General features: G+C 69.9%; 1 protein-coding gene across 1 annotated transcript in view; it reads right to left on the reverse strand.

Moving 5' to 3' along the window:
• The window catches only part of TSPEAR (thrombospondin type laminin G domain and EAR repeats), a 29,190-nt gene extending 18,266 nt beyond the window's left edge, over positions 1-10,924 (reverse strand). The window contains exons 1-5 of the mRNA XM_075004470.1: positions 10,828-10,924; positions 3,204-3,424; positions 2,714-2,952; positions 1,054-1,144; positions 348-504 (exon numbers count right to left, since the gene is read on the reverse strand). Of these exons, the coding sequence (XP_074860571.1) occupies positions 348-504; positions 1,054-1,144; positions 2,714-2,952; positions 3,204-3,424; positions 10,828-10,924 (805 nt within the window). The remainder of the gene's footprint in view (positions 1-347; positions 505-1,053; positions 1,145-2,713; positions 2,953-3,203; positions 3,425-10,827) is intronic.
• Positions 10,925-11,251: the final 327 nt, after the last annotated feature.

Genomic DNA, 11,251 nt, shown 5'->3' on the forward strand with positions numbered 1-11,251 from the left:
TGCCACTGCGTTGAGACAGGCTCCTGGCTGTCCTGCGCTACCAGGAAGTGCGTTAGCTTGTTTCTTGCTCTGGGAAAGAAGGCAAGTTAGGCTATTCCGTCCAAGCGCGGCTCGGGAACCCGCTGGGAGCCCTCACGGTTGCGCTGTCCCATGGCCGATTCTGCAAGTTTCCAAGCCAAGCAATGGGATAAAATCAAAGGGGACACAAAAATTCCTCCCCCGAGACGCTGGACACCTCGCAGCTCCTGTGGCTTGCGGAGCAGGCTGTGCCCTGTGCTCCGTGCAGCCGCAAACGCCATCTGCTCTCAAACTCTGCAGGCGAAGCCCGTCTGTCGCGCACCACTGACCGTCGGGGTAGGTCAGCATCGCGCTGCTCGCCGGTTTCACGGGGAGATGCTGGAGGACGCGGGGGGTGGAGAGCTCTGCAAGCGTCCAGTCTGAGCTGGTGCACATCCTTGAGGTAGCGTCAGACCCCGGGAGCAGAACTAGCTGCCTCAGCAAGCCCTGGAAAGAGACGCAAAAAACTAGGTAGGTCAAATCCTCCGAGACGGCGGGGAACGGGCAGCTGGTGGCGACCAACATGCATGGGGACGGCGCTGTACTGGGGGCGGGGGGCCTAGAAACACAAGAAACCAGCAAACCCCGCTCCTAAAGGGCCTCCACGCTCGGTACCCGTGGAGGGGCCAAGGGCAGACGGAGCCCCCGCCCCGTCATTGCATCGCTCTCGGGTACTTGCATTTTGTACCTGACAGGCCGGGGCCCCGCAGCCCCTCAGCTGCGGGAAACAAAGGCCCAGGAGCCAGAATCACTCCGATGCTGGGGCTGCCCTTGCAGGGCCTAACAGAAGGGCGGGCTAGTCCCGGCCGCCGGCGCTCGGGGAGATGAGCCCAGCACCCAGCACCAGCTGAAAGGAGGCGCCGACCAGCACCACCCGCGAGCTGTCAGTTGCAGGCCCGAGATCTCCCCCCGAAGAAGGGCCCCAGATGTCCCTGGCTTGTTCGGTGCCCTTGGCCAGGGCTGGTTCCCCCCGGAGCCGAGCCGCCCCGGCCTTACCGTGAACAGCCCTTTCCACCTCCTCCTGCTGCCCACATAGAAAGTGGCTCCCCCCACGGCCAGGGATGCGGGGAACGGCGCGTCCGCTTCCCTGCAGCGGTGACAAGGAGAGGCACATGAGCGCAGCGCGGCCAACTTCAGGGCAGCCCCGGCTGGGCCCGCCCGGCCTACGGAGATTCGGGCAGTCGTGCTCCCGGCTGCTCGGAAGACAAACGGGAGCTGCCAGGCCGGCTCAGAGCAACGCTCACCCACGCGTGACACGGCCGGGACGGCTGGTCGTACCTGGCCTCCCACCGAAAGGCTTTTAGCGCCGTGGTGGCTTCCTGGGGCAGGGAGTTCCGCAGGGTAATTCTCGGCTGGGCACCAGAGGGTTTCCTTCGCTCGGCTGCAAGGCTGCTGCCTTTGCACTGCGGCGGAGACTCGCACGGAACATCCTGCGGCTTTTCAAACAGCCAGCCCTGGACGTGGGACCTCAGCGCGATCACGCCACAGCCGCTTGCCAAACCCCTCCCTCCCGCCCCGTGTGTAGCACTGTGAGCACCTGCCGGGCAGGCGCCCAGCTCCCCCTACCTCCCAGCTCACGGTGGGTGGGGAACTGGCCCTGGGAAAGGGCAACAAGAAGGATTTGGGGGTTGGACCAGGTGCCGTGTGAGGAGAGGTGAAAGGTCCGGGCCTTTCCGGCTGAGGATAGAGGAGACCCAGGGGGACACGCGAGAGGCCTACGAAACCATGACTGGTGCACAGAAAGCGAAGGAGGAAGAGCGATTTATTTGTTCCCATGACATCAGAGCCACTGAAGTCAACGGGCAGCAGGTTTAAAGCGAACAGCGGGAAGTGGCTGGTTTTTTCGTGCAGCGTAGGGTCACCTGCGGAACTCCTCGCCGGAGGAGGCTGTGAAGTCCAGGACTTCATGAGGGTTCCAGAAGGAATTAGCTCCATGCCTGGAGGTCAGGTCCATCCATGGCTGTTAGCCAGGCTGGGGAGGAACGGCGTCGCTGGCCTCTGTTCGGCAGAGGCTGGAAATGGGTGGCAGGAGAAGGATCGCTTTGGTGATTCCCTGCTCTGTTCACTCCCTCTGGGGCATCTGGCACTGGCGGCAGCCAGGACACTGGGTTGGACGGGCCTTTGGTGTGACCTACTGTGCTCAAGAGATGGACGCGAGGAGGCACCTTCTCTTCTCCAGTCCTATCTCCCCCCGCCCCACCCGGCACACCCGCCCAGTGCACCTCCCTGCCAAGCCCAGGGCACCTCTCCAGGGTGAGCGACAGCCATGAGCTCCCCACGATGGGCCTCCAGCCAGCTCCGTTCTCCACTGAACGCCGTGGGAAAGGGGGGGCTCTGAACCCAGCATGTCCCAGCGCCGCTGCCCGAGGGGCGCCTCGAGGAGGGCAGAGTCCCTGGGAAACTGGCTGCTGTTTCTGGGCACGCTGTGAGCCGGCCAGCGCAGGGTTCTGCCCTCCCGGACTCCCGGCTTGAGAGCCAGGCCCGGCCCGGGTTCTGTCCTTTGCGCGGCCCTGGGAAGCAGCCAGATGCTGCGCGGGGGCGAGCAGGCTGGAGGAGACAGAGCGATGGCACAGCCTGCAGAGCCCCCCTGCGTGCAGGGTTCCCGCCCCCCGCCCGCGCCCCAGAGGTGCCCTGGGATGGCTCTTCCCATACGTACGCGTCAATGCGGGCTCTGCAGTCCACGGTCAGGGAGAAGTGGTGCCCCGACACGGCCAAGACAAGCGTGTGCCACTGGCTGTCGGCCAGGGAGATGCCTTGGAAGGCGACCTGGGTCTGCCAGCCGCTGGAGAGCCCTGCGCTCCAGAACAGGAAGTGCAGCGTGTCCGGCGAGTACCGGACCCCCACCAGCACCCCGGCGCTCCCCTGCCGCATCACAGTGAAGAGGTACTCAGCCCTCTGAAAAAGCAGGGAAAGGGCTCGTTCGGCGGGGGCGGGGGCGCAGCGGCTGCCCGGGGAGGACCATGCATGCAAACCCCTGTGGTCACCCGTGGCGCCGGAGAGCCGAGCGCTCACGTGCAGGAAGGAGAGCTTGTAATTGACACACAGGAGGCCAATGCAGGTACCGGCCATTTGCCAAAGCGGGGGGGCGGGAGCCACGCCCAGGGTCTGGGTGCAGGCCCCTGATCCATGGCGTGGCTGGCGTTTACCTTGGGTGGGACGCTGAGGACCCTCAGCGTAATGATGATGGAGAATTCCTCCGGGAAGAAGTCACAGTAGAGGAAAAGCTGGGAAGTGGGGAAGCTCAGGGCGCGGTGTGCTGATGCAGAGAACTGAAACCCGCGCGCCCCCTGCACTTGGCACGTCCAGATCCCACTGCTCACACGATTAGCCGGAACCACCTCAGAGAGAATATCCAGAGGGCGCAGATCTGTGGCGGACAATCAAAGAGGCAGGTCACTCACGTTGCACGTGGCCCTTACAGACGGCATGAAGACCACTAGAGCTGGACAGTTAATAGAGTTTTCCATTGGGGGTACTGAACCAGGGAAAAAAAGCTGGCTCAATTTATAACCAATTTTTTAAAAGTTTTTGTCGCATTAAAAATTCGTCTTCAATCAACAGACGTTTTGGGTGGATTCATAATGATTTTTTGAGTTTTTCATTTCAAATTGTCTGTTTTCTGGTGTTTTCCCCCCTTTTTCTGGGTGTGTTTTTGTTGAGCACACATGAATTCAAAACGAAGAGGCCAAAACAAGGCGTTTCTAAAAGGTCAAAAGGAAACGTGTCGACTTTTTCAAAACGAAACTTGGGTGGGGGAGTTCCCCTTGGCCAAAAGCCATTGATTGATCTCACTTTGCTAATTGTTCTGGAGCACCAAAAAAATGCTGTCGCTCCCCAGCAGATCTCTTCAGCTAGATCAGTAACCAACCCACAGAGCTGCAGTCATCAACACCTGGGGCGAGGTGGGCGGCTGATGGCTCCCATGTGGGGGAAGGAGAGGTAACATACGAAAGCCCAAGAGCGCCGCTCCCAGCCCTTGTGTACCCGCCAGCCTGGACTGACCACTGTCAGCTCCTCCCGACTGCTCTCCTGGCCTGTGGTCTATGTCTGGCCCTCAATAGGCCACGTTCCTGGAGGTCCAGGCCAGCAGGGGCCCCCAGATCACAGCCTGACCGGTCCAGCACAGCCCCCCCCAATATTACCCAGCTAAGTGCCTGCAGTGGGGAGATGGGACACATGGGGGCGCGACTTGGCAACCAGCCAACGGTTGCTCCCAGATTTTGGGGGGAGGCGCTTTTTCCAGACCACTCTGGGAGCTGCTCAGCTACCCACACACCAAGCCCAACCACCGGCGTGAAACCCTCAGCTTACGGCCTGCAGGCCTCGAGGCAGAGAAGGGCAAGGCCGCCGCGTGCCGGGGCCGGGCGCTCGGAGAACCCTGGCGAAGTGACCCGCACCAGGTGCTGCAGGGGAAGGTGAAACCTCAAGGTCGCTGCTGATCTGATCTGATCTGACCTGGGCCGGGAAATTCCTTCCCAAGCCCGCTGCTCCTGAGTGTCAGCCGGCCCCGAGCGGTGAGCGAGAGCCGGCCACCCTGAGCAAGAGGGGTGCGGCGGAGCAGCGGCCCCCCCCGCCCCTCACAGCGGGACCTCCGACGTGCCGGGGAGGCGCCCATCTGGCAGGTCCTTTCCCGGGACTCCTGCGCGTCAATGGCCACTGCCCGACTGGCGCACAGCCCACCCGTCGCGCCCGTGAACGCTGCCCGGCGTCTGCCACCTCCCCTGGGACGTCCTCCACCGCCCACGCCCTTCGCACCCACCCTCGCACCCCAGAACCAGGAGGGACCCCGAGAGGTCATCAGTCCGGTCCCCTGCCCGCCTGGCAGGGCCACGCCGCAGCTCTGCGACCCCCACCTCGCGCCTGGCTCGCCTGCTCCTCAGCACCTGCCGGGATGGGAGCGCACAACCTCCTGGGCGCTTTACTCCCGCGCTCCCCGCGGCACTTCGGAAGAATTAAGGGGCTCGGGGCTGGCCGGAGCCCGGCGTGGGAGCCAGTGGGCTGACAGGCAAAGCCTCCGGCCGAGCTGCGGCGCCTGATCGCTAGCCCTGGGGCGGCCCAGGAGCCCGGCTGCTTGAGGGGTTGCTCCAGGAGCTGGCACCGCACCCCCGCTGCAGCCGACACGCGAGAACCCCCCCATCCGGGGAGCCAGAGCCAGACTCCCGGCCCGCGGCGCGCTGCTCCGGCACCGGCGCAGCCCCCCAGCCGCGCTCCGACTCCGCCAGCCCCAGCCCCAGCCCCAGCCCCAGCCCCAGCCCCAGCCAGGCGAGCGGATCGGAGGGTCCTTCTGAGCGCGACGCCCGGCCCCGGCCCCGGCCCCGGCCCCGCACGCGCGGGAGGCTGACACGAAGCCGTCCCAGCGGCTGTGGAGCGGCCGCCAGGCGAGACCCCGGCGCTGAGCTCACGGTGCCCCACGGCCCGGCTGCAGGCGACCCAGAGGCTCCCAGCGCAGATCCGGGTCTGCTCCGCTGCCCTGGGGGGGACGGGCACCTGCGGGCCTCGGAAAGCCCCCCGGACACCACCGGGTGCGCCAGCAACGCGCGGCGCGGACCACGGAGAGGGCACAGCGCGAGCGCAGGAGCCAGGCTCGGCCGAGAGCCCGCGCGCTCCCCCCGGGCAACGCCCAGCGGCTCGGACGGGATAACGCGACCCCGCCTGGCTCGGCGAGCCGAGCGCTCCGGCGCCCGCCCGGGGGAGACGCGGGTGGTGCGCGTCCGCGCAGGCCCCGGGGAACGCAACAAAATTCATTCCGCTCGCGGCTGGAAGAAATTAGCGGGACCCGTCCCAAAGCGTGTCCCGGCCGGGCCCGTTGGACTCCGCTGCGCCCTGGCCCCGCCGCGGGGCTCGGCAGCGACCTCCCGGCTTCTCCCGGGGCCAAACGCGGGCTGCGGAGCTCTCCTGCCGCCGGGCAGCTCCCCGCGGAGGGTGCCGGCTCTGCGCTCGCTTGCGCGGGGGCATCCGGACGCCGCTTGCGCTCAGGGTGTGACACCCGCCCTGCCCCTCGCTCTCCGCCCGGCGCGGTGTGGTTCCGCTCCCCTCTGCGGGGGACCGCCGCAAACCCCCCGAGCCCTGGAGCAACGGCTGCGCAGGGCCCAGCCCTTTGGCCACCTACGGATCCCGCCAGCGGGCTGCTCTCCCATCCCGCAGAGCGAGGGGCTGCCTGCGCGCCCCAGCAAGGAGCCGGAGGCGCACGGCCGAGCGTCAGCGACTGGCCGGGCGCGGCTTTCGGCGCAGGGCAGCCAGCCACGGCCGCTCCGTTTGAGGCAGGATGGGCCTTCAGCGGGCACGTTTGTCTCTCTCGCCAGCTGGTCCCGTAAGCAGCCCCGCCTCGCCCGCCCCGTCTCCCTCGGACCTGGGACCGACGTGGTCCCCGCGAGGCAGCACCTGCGGGGGGCGGTTCTGTGCCTGGGGGGGGGGGACAAGGCGCTGACAAGCCCCGGAGAGGCGGCGGGTTCGTGTGTGTTCAGTGCAGGAGGAGAAGCCCCGCGGCGCTCGGATCGTCCGGCTCAGGCGCTTTCGTGGGCAAAGACAAAGGGGGCCCGGGAGGCTCGCAGGTGCCGCAGGGCGTCTGGTCGGTTTCGAAGCCGCCGCGTTACTCCCGCAGCGCCCTCAGCCGCCCGGGTCCCGGCGCAGGGCCCCAGGCTGCGCGGCGCAGCACCAACGCAGGGCAGGGAGCAGGACGGGCCCACGAAGCTCCCACAAGGCGCCAGAGCCGCCCAGAGGCCCGAGTCTCCGCCCGGGCCGAGCCCCACCCGCCGCATCGGCTTTGCGCCCGAGGCGGGAGGCGAAGCCGCAGCTCGGGACACTTGCCCGGCGCGGAAATCCCGGCCCGCGCTGACGTGGAAAGCGACCCCGCGCGAAGGCGTCACGGGTGGGATGTTTAACCGCCTTGCCCACGAGGTAACCGCCTGCGGAGTCACCGGCTCCACCGCCGGCAGCGATAGCGCTGCGGAACCCCCGTCCTGTTCCGCTCCGCCTCCTTTACTCTGCCCCCGCAGGGCTGGGTCCCCGCCAGGCAGCCCGGCTCCCCCGCGGTTACCAGCGGCCCCAGCGCGCCCAGCCCAGAGCGCACAGACAAACCGGCTGTCGACGCAGCAGCCCTAGTCCTGCGCTTTGCCGGCCGCTGCCCCGAAGCACAGGGGAAGTCAGAGAGCGCATCGCGCCAGGGCCCTCTTGGTGAAGCAGCAGGCCCGCGCTGCCCGCAGGTGTAGTAGGTTGTTATCCTCCCCGCCATCCAAGCCCCCCAGAGCTGAGCGGTGCCCCGGCGGCGCTGAGCTGAAAAGCCCGGTCTCTTCCCAGCCCTCAGGGGCTCCTGCCCCCAGGCAGGCGTAGAGCCGTGGGGAGCCCAGAGCCCCCCGGCGCTGGACACACTCAGCGAGCGCTGCCCGGGCAGGGCTGCACCCGGAGGTCCAGCTCCCGCCCCCGCGCTGCCTTAGGCTCTGCGAGCGCCCAGGACCTGCCTCAGTTTCCCCAGCTGCGAGGCGGGAGGAGCAGCGGCTCGCGCACCGCCCGGGGCCGTCGGTGCTGGCAAAGCTCGGCAGCGCTGCGCACCGTCAGCACCCGCAGCAGGCGCCCCGCGAGAGCCGCGGTGACTCACTCCAGCGGGGTCCCGGCACAGCCTGCCCCGAAAGGCTCCGGGCGCGACGCGGGGAATTCGGGCTCACGGCTCCGGCCTCACCTCTGTTCCCCCAGGTGGTTTAGACTGTGTGGGGCTGTGCCCGGTCCGCAGAGCAAGAGCGCCCGGGCGACGCTCACCTGGCGTAGCAGCAACGCAACGTGCGCGGTGTCCCTCCAGTCCCTCAGCACCAGCCCGGCTGGAGCAGACTCCGCCAGCCCCGCCTGCAGGGCGGCCCCGGGGCTTCGGGCTGGGCAGACCCCAAGGGAGGGACGGGGCAGGCCGACAGCTCCGTCTCCGCACCGGCCCTTCGCTGCTCCCGCACCCGCTGCCCCCTCCGAGCCCGTTCCACTCAATGTCCGGCCCAGCCCCAGGCCCTGGCTCAGCTCCAGCCCCACCGTGCGCTCAACGCCCGCCCTGCCCAGCTGGGCCCCCCGCGGCCGTCCCCTCCACACACTCCTCGGCACCTGCCCGAGTCCGGCTCCCCGCCGCCCGCTTCCCCACCGGCGGAGCGCGCGGGCAGAGGCGCAGGCGCTGGGAATGCTGCAGCGCGTCCGCACACGCCCCGGCGCGCACAAAACTTATTCCGCACGCGGGGGGAAGACGGACGCGGGCCCGTTGCGTCCCCCGCACAGCAGCGTCCTGCCCGGTCCCGGCCCTTCGCTGGGGCCGCCGCGGGGTGCGCCCGGGTGTCCGCGAGCACAGGAGAGCCGCGCAAGGGCCGCTCCCCCCGTGGGGCCCGCGCTGTTCACCGCCCGGCAGCCGCCAGCGAACCCCACGCGTGCAGCCCTCGCGCCCCGCCCGACAGCCGCGGAGCTGAGCCCGTCCCCGGGCGGGGCAGGGGGGGCCGGCCCGCAATCGCCGGCTTCAGTCGGTGCGCGCCCCAGGCTGGGGGCGGCGCCACATGGGGGGCCCGAGGGGCAGGTCTGGCCCGGGGGTGGCGGTCCCCAGCTTCGGCGGGGCAGTGCTGGGGGGGCACACGAGCCGCTCCCGCTGCGGGGGGCCCAGTCCCGGAAGCGCAGGGCCGGAGAAGAGCGACGCGCTCGCGGGAAGGTCTGGGGGACCGGAGCGCCCAGGGCAGCGGAGGGACCGGGCGGCTTGAGCTCAGCAGAGCCGCAGCGGCGGGGGCCTGGGGCGCGTTGCGAGGGTCACAAGGAGGGAGAGAAATTGTTCCCCCGGCCTGCGAGGGCGGGACAAGGCGCAAGGGGGGACCGGGCTGGGCATCAGGGAGCGCGTCCTCCCTGCCGGGCGGGCCAGGGGCGGAAGACATCGCCGGGGGGGGGGACCTCCCCGGCTGGAGACGGTATCGAAAGGGGCGTCACAAGGAGGGCGCGGGGGAGAACTTGTTCTTCTTGGCCTCTGAGGATAGAACAAGAGGCAACGGGCTTAAACTGCAGCAAGGGAGGTTTAGGTTGGACATGAGGAAAAAGTTCCTAACTGTCAGGGTGGTCAAACAGTGGAATAAATTGCCTGGGGAGGTTGCGGAATCTCCATGGCTGGAGCTATTTCAGAACAGGTTAGATAGATGTCTGTCAGGGATGGTCTAGGCAGTACTTGGTCCTGCCATGGGGGCAGGGGGCTGGACTCGACGGCCTCTCGAGGTCCCTTCCAGTCCTGCTGTTCTATGACTCTGTTTAGGAGCAGGTCGGACAGACACAGACACCTGCGGGGATGGGGGAGACCAGCAGTTCCCGGACTGCTCAGCATCGCGCCCCCTCTTGAGTTTTGAGGCGCCCTCACCCCCGCAGCCCCTGGACCCGGCCTCCCCCGAGCCCCCCCCCGCCCCTTCTTCACTGGCATCAAACCCCCCCCCCACCCCAGACCAACACTCCCACTTCTCCTCCACACCCACCGCGCAAACTTCATAGGAAAACGTTATTCAAAATTAAAAATGAACAAATGGTTTTCCTGGGGCAGCCCGCGCTGGCCAGGAGCCTGCCCCCTCCCCCGAGCCCTGCCCCAGCCGCCTGCCCCCTCCCCCGAGCCCTGCCCCAGCCGCCTGCCCCCCGAGCCCTGCCCCAGCCGCCTGCCCCCGCCCCCGAGCCCTGCCCCAGCCGCCTGCCCCCTCCCCCGAGCCCTGCCCCAGCCGCCTGCCCCCTCCCCCGAGCCCTGCCCCACCTGCCTGCCCCCTCCCCCGAGCCCTGCCCCAGCCGCCTGCCCCCTCCCCCGAGCCCTGCCCCAGCCGCCTGCCCCCTCCCCTGAGCCCTGCCCCAGCCGCCTGCCCCCTCCCCCGAGCCCTGCCCCACCTGCCTGCCCCCCGAGCCCTGCCCCACCTGCCTGCCCCCTCCCCCGAGCCCTGCCCCCCCTGCCTGCCCCCTCCCCTGAGCCCTGCCCCACCTGCCTGCCCCACCTGCCTGCCCCCTCCCCGGGCCCTGCGCTGCCAGAGCCGCCCGCCCGAGCCCCACACTGTGGGGCCAGCCACCTGCTCTCCCCGCCGGCCGCTCGAGCCCCCTGCTGCTGGGACCAGCTGCTTGCTCCCAGCCACCCACCGAAGCCGCCGGCCAGCTGCCCACCCAAGTCCTGCGCCGCCAGGCCAGCCACCTGCGCCCCACGTGTCCCACAAGCTGGCCAGCCCCCCGCGCCCCGCAGCCCCCGAGCCCTGCCCCGCCAGCCCCGCAGCCCCTGTGCCCTGCCCCCCGAGCCCTGCCCCCCCAGCCCCGCAGCCCCTGTGCCCTGCCCCCCGAGCCCTGCCCCCCCAGCCCCGCAGCCCCTGTGCCCTGCCCCCCGAGCCCTGCCCCCCCAGCCCCGCAGCCCCCGAGCCCTGCCCCCCCGAGCCCCGCAGCCCCTGGGCCCTGCCCCCCGAGCCCTGCCCCCCCAGCCCCGCAGCCCCTGTGCCCTGCCCCCCGAGCCCTGCCCCGCCAGCCCCGCAGCCCCTGTGCCCTGCCCCCCGAGCCCTGCCCCCCCAGCCCCGCAGCCCCTGTGCCCTGCCCCCCGAGCCCTGCCCCCCCAGCCCCGCAGCCCCCGAGCCCTGCCCCCCCGAGCCCGGCCCCGCCTCCTACAGAGCCAGGCGTCCCCAGCCCCCCTCGCCGCAGGCAGCTCCACCTGGCTCCTCGCCGGCTGCTTTTTGCAGCGCCTGGTCCCGGTGCCCCCGCGAGGGCCGGGGATTTCTGCGGGCCCCAGCCTGGGACCCCAGCGCCTGCCCGGGCCGCAGCTCCTACCTGTGCAGGGTCTCCAGGGCGAGCCCCGGCTGGCCAGGGCGCCGGCGAGCCCCGGGGGCAGCAGCACCGCCCAGAGCAGCAGGCGCAGGGCGGGCATCCGGCAGGCGGCTGCGGCCTCCCCACCGCCCAGCCCCGCCAGAGGAAGCCGGGCAGCCCCGGGGCGCAGCGTCCGCGCCGCTGAGCGCCCCCGGCCCCGGGGGATCGGCCCGCCAGCGCCAGCGCCAGGGGAGCACCGGGCCGGGCCAAGCGCTGGGGCAGCCCCGGCTCCGGCTCCGGCTCCGGCTCGGGCTCCCGCGCCGCCAGCGCAGGGGCGGGGGCTGGGCTGGGTTTGCTCTCCCGGGCGGCCAAGGAAGGGCCACAGAGCCGCGCACAGCCCCGGGGCGTCTCCTCCCCGCCCCTCCCCAGCGCCAGGCGCCCCCCGCCC

This window comes from Carettochelys insculpta, chromosome 10 (assembly GCF_033958435.1).
Source record: "Carettochelys insculpta isolate YL-2023 chromosome 10, ASM3395843v1, whole genome shotgun sequence".
Classification (NCBI taxonomy): Eukaryota; Metazoa; Chordata; order Testudines; family Carettochelyidae; genus Carettochelys; species Carettochelys insculpta.